Source organism: Etheostoma cragini, chromosome 24 (assembly GCF_013103735.1).
Source record: "Etheostoma cragini isolate CJK2018 chromosome 24, CSU_Ecrag_1.0, whole genome shotgun sequence".
Lineage (NCBI taxonomy): Eukaryota > Metazoa > Chordata > Actinopteri > Perciformes > Percidae > Etheostoma > Etheostoma cragini.
This window is the reverse complement of record NC_048430.1, coordinates 3,116,678-3,128,022: the sequence shown is the minus strand read 5'-3', so window position 1 is coordinate 3,128,022 and position 11,345 is coordinate 3,116,678. Positions and strand designations below refer to the sequence as shown.

Genomic DNA, 11,345 nt, shown 5'->3' with positions numbered 1-11,345 from the left:
GTGCTTACTTCTACGTCTAAATTTATCTTGCAGAGAAAATCACTGGAAAAATGTATACATTTGAACGCCTCCTAACTTTTTATCTCTGTTTCATCTCCAGCCTGAGCTGACGGTGGAAAACCTGCCGTCTGTCCTCTCCCTGGGCAAAGCCCTCCTGCTCCTCTTTGTCGGAGAGGAAGAGGATGAATTTGGGCGAAAGCAGAACCAGGCGCTGGTGGAGGAGATGAGAGGAGTGGTAGAGTTGGGAGGGCGGAGGATGGAGCCATACCAGGCCTGCTGGATCCATCTGTATGTACATCAACCAATGTTCAATCAGTCCTTCAGTTATTCATCAGAATGACCCTGCTACTTGGTTTTGGATTGTTGCTCCAGCCATTCATCATGTACATAGTCAAAAACACCACTGTTATTCTATGTATTTATTATGTTAGATATATGTATTTTGTTGGTCTGTATTCCAGTGGCCGTACTCCTGCCGGTATGTCTGTCCTGGGGTCATACCTGGGCTCTATGCCCCCCCTCCCTGCTCTGGTCCTCACCCATTTGCCCTCTGGGGGTGAAATCTACCAATACCCCCCCAACATGCCCATAGGGGCCCCCTCTGTCCTGCAGTGGCTGCAGAGAATCGAGGATGGGACTGAGTCACCAGCAGGTAAGTCGGAGGAAGTGCTGGGCATCAAAGAAGTAAGTTATGGAAATACAAAGCCGCTGTATTAAGGAAAATATATAATATGATAGAACAGCACAGGATGTTTAATAAATTGTAAAAAAAAAAAATAGAACATGTATAGAACCTGCATCTGGCTCCAGATCTGGATTCAAATACACAGTAGAAATCATGGGATGTCTTTGCCAGATGTTTTTAATTGAAGTAAGTGCAACAAAAGCCCAATGGAGCCTTTCTCAAAGATCCATTCCTCAATCCTAATCCAAGTATTCACTTGCTACTTGGCCCACGGTGGGAAACGCAAGATGACTCTAATTCAGTTTGTTTTCTTTAGCAGCAAGGTCCTTTTATCGCCTGCTGTTGAAATGCAGTCTACATCTGGATTTGTTTTCATCTGCAATGAATGATCCAATTACACTCTCACATTTACACCTGGGATTTTATGCACTCTGATGTCTGTATTCTTGTCTGCATTGTGAACAAATTAGATTTTCTCCTCCAATTTCCTCCGCAATGACCCCGGTCAGCTCATTAAAATCGATTGATTGTATCCCATTAAAACCTAGTATTTTCCCGAAGAATACAATAAGGGAATGCCATCAAATAATTGTGATGCCCTGTGATTTAAATCACTTTTAGCAAACAGAAAAGAAAGTGAGGCAGTTTATGTGTCCAATGAGATAAAATACAATTCCAAAACGATATGCAGCAGTGTGTCTGTTAAAAGTTTCCACAGAAAGATCGGAATGACTTCATCTCATGGAAAAAGAAATGACTAAAAAGGTGTGACCGTTAGCCACCTATGGAAATTTAAAGCTCTATGTCTACCGTGTCTCCTACAGCATATCTCTTTTATTGAGGCACACATTAAAAGCCAAATGCACAACAGGTTAAAGGCAAGCTCAGCTGTTTCCAAAACAGTGACAGGCTCCGGCTTGTGGCTCTACTGCCTGGGAAATGTGAAAGGTATGTGCAGGAGGCTTTGAGTTGAGCAGCTACAAGTGGAATGGACATTAAAGGCCATTTGTAAATCAAGGTGATCAGGCTTTAAACCCCAACCTTCCAGAGCAATTATCCCTCGACCTTTTAATCTCTGTAGATAATCTATAGTCTATCTATACCAAAATATTGTCATGCAGATCATTCCATACATTTGTTGCGGAGAAACCTAAGATCGGCTTTAGGTTTCCACATCCTGGGACTATGTTACTTGAAAGGCAGTTAACAAAACTCTTCTTTTGACTGGAAGTAATGGCTTTCAAGTTCCCAAAAGTGCATTAGACTATTAATTAGACCTAATATGAGTTTTTCTAAGGCTAACTTCTAGAATAACTCTGTCATATTCTCTTATTTACTGGTATCATTCAATATCTTAGTAGGCATAGCACACTATTATCTTGATGATGAATTCAGTAATTTTTTTCAAGATTATAGATTTAACTGCAGGTGCAGCATGTTTTTATTGTAGTTAAACATTATAAACTATGAAGGCCCAAAGTTTTTTTTTTTACTGAATTAGATTATAGGTTAGTATTATCTTTAATCCTGCTTCAAATTGCACATTGTAATTATCCTCCTTGTCTTGGTTTGTCTCTGTAGGGTTGTTGGCTGAGGATAGCTGGCCTCCTTCTGTCAAATTCTACGACTTCCTGAAAATCATGGACATGCAGGAACCCAACTCTGCCCAGCAGCAAACTCCTGAAGAGGAAGAGGAAGAGGAAGAGGAGGAGGCGGATGAGAAAGAGGTGAACATGGAAGAAGATGTGTTAGAAGAAGCAACAGATTCCTCCCCCAGCTCTCCCACTCCAAACAACAAAAACCCTCACTCTGAACTGTAACGGAACAGGATGGGAGGAAAATTATATTTTACTAATATTATTATGCTGTATTTCTCATAGGATATTCATGTTTTCCCTTTGAATTTTATTGCCAGATTGGAAAAGATGTATCAAAAAGACCCGCAATGCAACAGATTAATAAGTTTATAAGTTAAAGTCAGTTTTAATATGAGTCAGCACCTTCTGTAGGCGCTTCCTCTGTGGTGTTAACGGGTGTTTTTTATTGCTGTGGGTTTGTTACATATTCCTGGTGAACCGATTAGCTAACAATTCATTTTTAAAGATACAACCTGCAGCAAAGACACTATGTTTCACCCTGTTGGCCACTTCTGTTAATTTCTTCCTTTTTTATTCAGTTTATCTCTGCTGGTAATGCAAACCACAGCATGTTTTGAACCTGAGGGAGGTGGTTCAGCACTAGGCTGGTTGTGGTTTCTCAAAATTATTTATTTGAAAAAGTTACAAACTATTAGGCTGTTTTTTTTTTTTTAGTCAACAAAGGCATGTTTCTGATGTTGTCATTTAACTGTTCCACATCTGCCTTTCCTCGTATGAAATTAAACTGTATGGAAATTGCAGTGACTTTAGGTAAAGGATATTTATGTCCTGGATTATTTTCCCCATCATTCCACCTCTTGTCCACCACTTACTATGGTGGTTTCAGATTGTCTCTCAGTTAAAAGGGACCATCCTTCCTAAACAATGTACTGAAGGATTCAAAGGGATCTTGTGCTTTAGGGCGGATTTTCTTTTGAACCCATGTGAATTTTCAGCTTTAGTCTTTAACTTTTGTCCAATTATTGGCTTTGTCAAGCTAATGGACTGAGCAGATAAGAAAAGGTAGACTTCATTAATCCCACACTGGGGAAATTCCTGTGCTACACCAGCTCAAATGAATAATGCACACACATCAGAATAATACAAATACATGTTAAGTAGACATAGGAGAAAAAATATACATAAAGAAATAGAAAAAATAGATTTAGGTATAATAATAATGGTATAAAAAAATATATTTTCACAATAAACAGGCTTTTACAAAGACAGTAAATAGACACACATATGACCCATGGACTGGCAGTGTAGTTCGTAAATTAGTGTTTTGATGCTGTGGGGGCTTGGTTTATCATACATACAATAAAGAAATATACAGGCAGTAAATTTGAATTAGATTATTATATTTGACATACCGGGCACAATACAGAGAACACAAGATAGTATTGACATTCAATATTTGTTCAACGATCCCATGTTTTGAGGTTTAAGGTATAGGCCTACACGTATAGCTAGACAATGGGATAGGGCCGTGTTCTGAAGTGTTCTCCCTTAAACACAGTATCCCTTAAATGTATGTATTTATGTAAAACAATGTATTAAATGCCGTAACTTAAATACGTTATCAAACCTGCGAAATAGCGCCACTCTTGATTGTAAGGGTTGGCACATGTTAGCCAGTCTATGTGGTTAAAAGACGACATTGCACCCTATGGACTACCGAGTAGAGGCCAGGTGAAGTTAATTAAAAATCAAAGTATTCGACGAGATGCGCGGTGGCTATCGTGACACTGTGACTGCGAAACTGAAGAGAAGTGTAAACCTCGTCACGGTGTGGCCTTAGAAGAAACAACATGTTAATTAAGTAGAATGTCAATTAAACAAGTGTGAAAAGTAGAGTTATGTACGGTTAAGTTATTTTAACGGTTGCGAACAGACTGTATAAAAACTAGGTTGCGAATGATATCTGCGGGTTTGTAGAACGAAACAAGTTAGCTAGCTAGCTAACTTGTTTTTTTTTACTTGCTAGCTAGTTGCAAGCTTATTTGCAAGTTACTAGGAGCCGTGGAGGCGAGGAGTCCTATCAACATGGATACGTCATTTAAATGAAAGAAAGGAGAATTGACTTGGACGTCACATAACGTGAGTCAGATACTCTACGTCTCTGTCTTGTCTGTCTTCGCTAGCCTTGCTAAGCTGATCTCTTTCCTGATTAGTTAAATTGAATTGGTTGAATGGCTCTGGGCTGTGGCCTGTGTGCCTGTAACTCATGCTGTGTATATATTATTATATCGTGGAGGTTACATTCTGTACAAAATTGAACTTCTGTATGAACCAGTTCATACTTTTGAGCTATTTTTAAGCTATGCTGTGTATTGAGTAGTGGCGAGTTAACAACTAAATGGAATACTCTCTGCCTGTAGGCTCATTTTTATGTGTAAGTCGTGTATTTTATGCATGCTTTGATACTTTTTTGATGCAAAGAAACATTTTGAGTACCTAAGCTTCAAGTAAGCTACTGATCTGATTTGTAGTAGGCCATATATTTTTAATACTAATACATTACTTAAGAAACAAATGCAACTCATGTCTCTAAATTGTTTCTTTTTGATGTGAACTTAAATCGTCAGTTTAATGTATTAAATCCCAATTCAATGATATTTCAAATCTTACTTTCTTAATTGATCATATAGTTTCAGAGTAAATTTAACTGGCCCCTCTAAAAGAATTTCTGGGCCCCATCCGGCCCCTGGGATTTATGTTGTCCACCGCTGCCACCCATACTGGATTTAAGTGCAGCTGTTATATAGAACAGATATTAAATGATTAATGGTCAACATAGTCCTTTTTTTAAAATCCATACAGGGTGAAATTATAAATAATCTATCCATTTGATCAGAAATGCATTGCAAAAGGAGTCTTTAAATAGCAAATTGTTCCTGTCTTTGAGTGGAGTTGTCTTTTTGTGAAGTCAGTGTTTAGTGAGCCGAGCAGAATAACACAATGAAAAGCCAAGGTTGAGCAATAGATGTTTTTTTTTTCTCCAATGGAGCCAGTGATTAGAACACAATTTAAATCCTGATGTCCTGCCTCACTTATCCTGTCTGGAAGAAACATTTTCAACTAAAATAATATTGTGTCAGAGTTCTGGGCTTAAAGAGCTTATCTGATCTAAACTCGTGTGTCAGCTGTGTAACGTGTGGCATGCTGTCACAGACTTTAAACTGTCAGCTCTCTGGCAGTTAGCAGTGATGTCTCCTGCCATCAGAGCTGTAAAGAGAATCATAACACATGGGATATCCATGTGGCTTTCCAGTTAGCGCGATAACTGGCAATAATCTATGCCAGATGACAAATTAAACCTGCACAGGCCTGTATCTGGATCTGCTTACGGCTGCAAATGGCAGGACAAGCTAAGAAGAGCTATCCAGAAACAAGTAGTGGGTTTTAGAGCACCAAATATCAATCCTTTGTTGATGAGCTCAGTGTTCAGAACAGAAAGGTCTTTACCATTTATGTATTGACATAATAAGTGTCGGGGTTAATTACAAGCTTGAAGTGTGTCTCAAACATAGGCAAATATAAAATTCCATAAAGGCAAGTCTAAACAGGTGGGTTTGAGCTACAGATGCAGGTGTTTTCATCTTTACATAGATTAGTTCTAGATCCACCACAGCATTCTGGACGGAGCAACGGGGAAATATCCCCAGGAAAGGAACTTGTTTTGGTGGAACATGTGTTCAAAAGTTGTTTTAAGTCGTAAAACAGGAAACTCAGATTGGACAGATAGTCTAGCTAGCTGTGTGGATTTACCCTGCAGAGATCTGAGGAGCAGTTAACCGCAGTGGCTACACAAAGAAAGCGGAAGATGAAGGCATAAAACGAGGGACATCCGGTAGAACTTGCGACGACATCTGAACAATCCTGGAAATGAAACGTCGATACAGACTAGTGCACTGTTAATCTTTGCCAACAGTTTCATTTGTTTGTTCTTCAGGAGTAAAGTTTTTCACTGTACGCAATTACCGATAATTGATTGCATAATTGCACACAGATGCATGTGTGTAAGAATGCAAAAGAAAACGTGATGAGGAGAGGCATATTTGTTTGTAAGTTTCTCACTGTGGTGTAAACTTGATGTGTGATGAAATTCTCAACCATGATTACACTAAAACTCCTACGCATGTCCTTTCCATCTGTGTTCTCACAGACACACGCATACACGCAGAGGATCTCACTGCTAAAGCCAGGCTGCATTTCTGCATGACAACACAGAAGAAAAAGAAAAAAAGCAACTCGAGTAACAGTGAGCATATTTAGTTGTTTGCAAGTGGATTGGACTTTACCATGGCAACTTGCTAGATAAACAAATGGACAGCTATGAGGATCTAAAACTCAGCCAATAACTACGAGGATTTAAAGAGGTGATTTGGGAGACAATACTACATCATTGCTGTTTGGTTATCTAAAAGGAATACACTCCCTACCGTACTAGTTACCAAACATTTTGGCTTGTGACCTGCAGGAAAGTTGAAATGTAATGTTTCCTCAGTATCCGTGGGTTTGGATCTCTAAATATATTGAACTTTATTTACATATTCAGTGCTGCACCAGCAGCATAGTTCTGGGTGTGACTAATGAATGTGCTTTTTGCTGTATACTGGCCTGCCCTTTCTTCTGAATGGAAACCCGATTTAGTTTGAATGTCTTTGGAATAGTGAGTCAGATACCACCCTGCAACCTAGTCATGACTTCTGGAGAATATATTCAGACTGTGTGCAGTGTCTTATTTAAAGCCTTGCATCATTTCAAACGGTAAATAAAATGTTTGGTTTTGAAAAATCTCTTCCAAGAAAAGTACATGTCACCACATCCTCAGTAACACTTAAATCACTTCCTTGTTCACTAATTTACTAATCCCTAAACAGTCACTTCCTTGTTCTCTAATTTACTAATCCTTAAACAATCACTTCCTTGTTCTCTAATTTACTAATCCTTAAACAATCACGTCCTTGTTCACTAATTTACTAATCCTTAAACAATCACGTCCTTGTTCTCTAATTTACTAATCCTTAAACAATCACTTCCTTGTTCACTGATTTACTAATCCTTAAACAATCACTTCCTTGTTCTCTAATTTACTAATCCTTAAACAATCACTTCCTTGTTCACTAATTTACTAATCCTTAAACAGTCACTTCCTTATTCTCTAATTTACTAATCCTTAAACAATCACTTCCTTGTTCACTGATTTACTAATCCTTAAACAATCACTTCCTTGTTCACTAATTTACTAATCCTTAAACAATCACTTCCTTGTTCTCTAATTTACTAATCCTTAAACAATCACGTCCTTGTTCACTAATTCACAACTCCCTAAAGTTCAGACACTCACTAGTGTGTGCTCTATAGTGAGCATTAAATTGAGATTTTTGGACACTCGTTTTGCTTCCTCACTAACAACTGTGTAATAGAATGTTTGTCTTTCACACATCTATAAAAAGCTGAGATGGGATTATTAGCAGAAACAACTGGAGGGACGACTGAGGGGATTTTTGAGAGCCCTGCATAGTGCACAAATTTCACCCTCCGAATCCCCCATGATGACGAGCTGTCTTCTAGTCCAGCTCCACCCAACATCCAGCTGACAGCGGACATCTAACTAATAAGGAATACGTGGAAACACCTCTGTACATGTGCAGGGCTGCAATTTGTAAGATGAATATTATTATTATTATTATTATTACTATTTTATATTTTTATCACAACTGACTACAGCATCTACAGTTTACTGGGGGCCAATAGGGGGAGCCAACGGCATTATTTATTACGTCATACCAGGGTGTAGTATACCAATGACTATAGTTACAAATGTGGGTCTAAATATTTTTGTATCTGATTGTGTTGTGAAGAACGTGTGCACACAAAATGTCCTGTTAACATTTCCATATTTTACAGAAACTAACAGACTATTTTACTGTGTAGTTAATCTTTGCTTCCTGAAACACAAACTTTATTCTGAATAGTCACACACAGTACAATGTAGAGACACACTACCTCTGCATTCTTAACTTGTCATATTATTAGGAGCAGTGGGCGGCCATTCAGACGGCATCCTGGGAGCAACTTAGGGTTCAGGGTGCTGCTCAGCAACACTTTGACCTGTGGCCAGAGGAACATGGGATTGAGCCTGGGGGGTGCGACCACTCTACGCCTGAGCCACCCCCACATTATGTAGATATTTAGAAATTTTGAATAAGATGTAGAAAATATGAAAGACTCCAGAGAATGCGGATCTTTTGTTTTTCACTTAATTGCATGGATTTTACTTTGAGCTAAAGCCCTTTTGGATTCCACTACATGAACACAAAATCGCTGCTCTCAGCTGGTGAAATTGGAGACATGACTTCACCATAAAACAACAATTACGTTGTCACATACTTATGACCTTTTTCAATTGTGTATAACTTGGCACTGCAACATTTGTTAAAAGTCTTATCAGAAAGACACCTTTTGCTATTTTGGGCTCCAAAGTGCGTGTGTGCGGCTTAGCTTCTTTCAGTATAAAATGAACTTGTATCTCATGACAGGCCTCTCTTTAGTTTGGCTGAACCCTTTCCCACAGTCATTCATTTATTGGCTCATAATCGACAATCCTTTAAACCCAGCTGTGTGTGTCACGACAACACACTGAGGGAGAAGTCATGGCGGGACATGAAGCATAAACATGTGCATGTTGTGTTTATCTGTGTGTGTGTGTGTGTGTTACAGAAGCCTCTGTAGCAAGAAAGGGATTTTGTGTGTGTGTGTGTGTGTGTGTGTGTTAGGGAGTGATGCTTGGGGGATGATTTTTATTAATTGAGGTTCTTTTGGCCATGTACACATTAAACTTAAAAAAAAAAAAAAAATTGCATATCCAAAAATTCTATTCAGTGCAGGTGCGTTGGAAAATATCATCAACTTGGAAAAACTGCACTCTGCTCTTGATATAGTTCATCATCTATCTTCATCGTTTCAGTCCCTCCGGACCTTCATCACCATTTAAACAGTAAAAGCTTCTTTTTCCCTGTGACCCCAAAGGATGAGAGTATGGCTAATGACTGGATGTTGTGGATGATATATTAGATTCATAAATATGAAGTGCAAGAAATACTTTTTACAAACTTGAGAAATCAAACCATATTTCTCAGTCTCACTGGACTGGTATATATTTAACCGGGAAGGCCGATTGAGAATAAAGTCTTATTTGCAATGACAACCTGGCCAAGACAAAGCATAAACATTCAAGACAACAACGTTACACTTTAGATATGCAAAATATAAACATACAAAATTCAGAATCTATCAAAAATAAAGCTCCAATATAGAGTCAAACACTACGACTCAATACCGTCCCTCCCTCACTTTTTAAGTGCCCTAACGGGACCCTAGATAAACAGGAGTTGTGCTTTAGTTGACAAGTGATTGTTCTACTGCAAGAGTGGACATTGCTTGATAACCTTTTCCGTGACAATTTGGTTCTGTCTCATTATTTTGACTCGCCAGTTATGATTTTCCCTAGATGTATTTGATGTTGGGTATTATATAAACGGCGAAAGGGCCTTTATTTACTTACCTCCTTTACAGACTCCCACTCTTTGCTGACTGTACAGTACGAGAAGCTTTCAGACCAAACCTTAAATGATGGATGGTGACTTTTATTGGAGTTCTTTTGGGTTCCTCCTGCCATCTCGTCTCCTTTTTGTTATTCTTTTCTAAATGACTTCTACATTAAGCTTTTTTATAGTCTATACATCCAGGATGATGCAAGCAGTAAGGGCAATCTTAGCTTAGTGGCTGTAAAACACTGAAGTGGAGAAGTAAACGTTTTTGCTTTTGTGAACATAGATCTTAAGGAACTGAGACATCTGATTTCATGTGGCTGCCAGACCTTGCTGTACTGTTGCTGCTTCAGAGTCGCAGGGAGATTAGAGTCCAACCTGTCTCTATTCTGGCTTTGGTCTTCTGGGAAGAGTCTGAAAGTGCCTCTGACCCTTGTGTGGATAAAGATAGGACAGCAGTGAAATAGGAGATCAACTGAGTATCCCAAACAAAGAAAGGTGAATATGTTGTGACCTGCTAATTTTGCATGACTGGGGTTGCTGATTAAGATATTTCCTACTTGGAGCTTTCTAAAGTGGGCATGCATAAATGTTTATTTTTTTTTTTTTTACTGGAAACTAATTGCCAAGTAGGAAGAGAGAGACTTAGAAAGAGGGAGAGCAGAAGTCAGCATTCTTGCTGGTCCTCCAGAGTCTCAGAAACCCACTGCAGACTGAACAGAGGCATCCCAAAGCAGTAAAAAGCACAGGTGTCCCGATCCCAATAGTCCACTTTGCCAGAGTTCTCTTTACTGCTGCAAATCATTTAAACTGCTTGTAAAATGGTTCACAAAGCAATTGTATACTTTTCTGATTTTCTGGGATAGCAATACAAAGAACATATAATATACTGTATATGAAAAATAAAAGTCCCATTGTATAAATGTTGATTAGCATGGGAGTGAATGGATTTTAAATGTAATTTAAGCAGGTTTTGAGGATCTACCTTTAAGGGGTAGTGAAGCCAAATTCAAACAGGCTGAGCTAAAAAACCGCCCACCTTCTTGTATCTGTGGAAGCTGGGGCAGCAGTCTGCCCTCCTATAGACTAATCCGCATGCAGAAAGTGCCAGTGAAAGAGTTGCTGTTAGGGCTCATTACAGTTGGAAATCAGATGACTGTGTGTGAATATTGAAGCTGTAGGGGCTCCAAAAGGATCTGGGCCAGATAAATAAATAGCCACAGCAGTGAGTACTGGTCACAGGAGTGGCAGACGTATCGATTAGTAAACAGTTGAGTCATTATCTCCTTGTCCAAGGATTGAGATATATAGGTACATTGGATGAAAATACTATACTAGTTACTGGAAGTACTGCACAGCTGTTGACAAATAACAGTTAACACCATAAGTCTTGGATCTGTCCTTCATTGCAATCTTACATCATTTATCCAAAGTATGTTGCACAGTAGGCGGATTAATTAGTCA

At 38.8% G+C, this 11,345-nt stretch overlaps 1 protein-coding gene across 4 annotated transcripts in view; it reads left to right on the top strand.

The window, feature by feature from the left end:
• Positions 1-2,534, top strand: part of txndc16 (thioredoxin domain containing 16) — an 11,880-nt gene extending 9,346 nt beyond the window's left edge. For all 4 annotated transcript variants that reach the window (XM_034864440.1, XM_034864441.1, XM_034864439.1 and 1 more), the window contains 3 exons: positions 101-288; positions 462-652; positions 2,267-2,534. In XM_034864440.1, the coding sequence (XP_034720331.1) occupies positions 101-288; positions 462-652; positions 2,267-2,505 (618 nt within the window). In that variant the 3' untranslated portion in view covers positions 2,506-2,534. The remainder of the gene's footprint in view (positions 1-100; positions 289-461; positions 653-2,266) is intronic.
• The last annotated feature ends 8,811 nt before the right edge of the window (positions 2,535-11,345 follow it).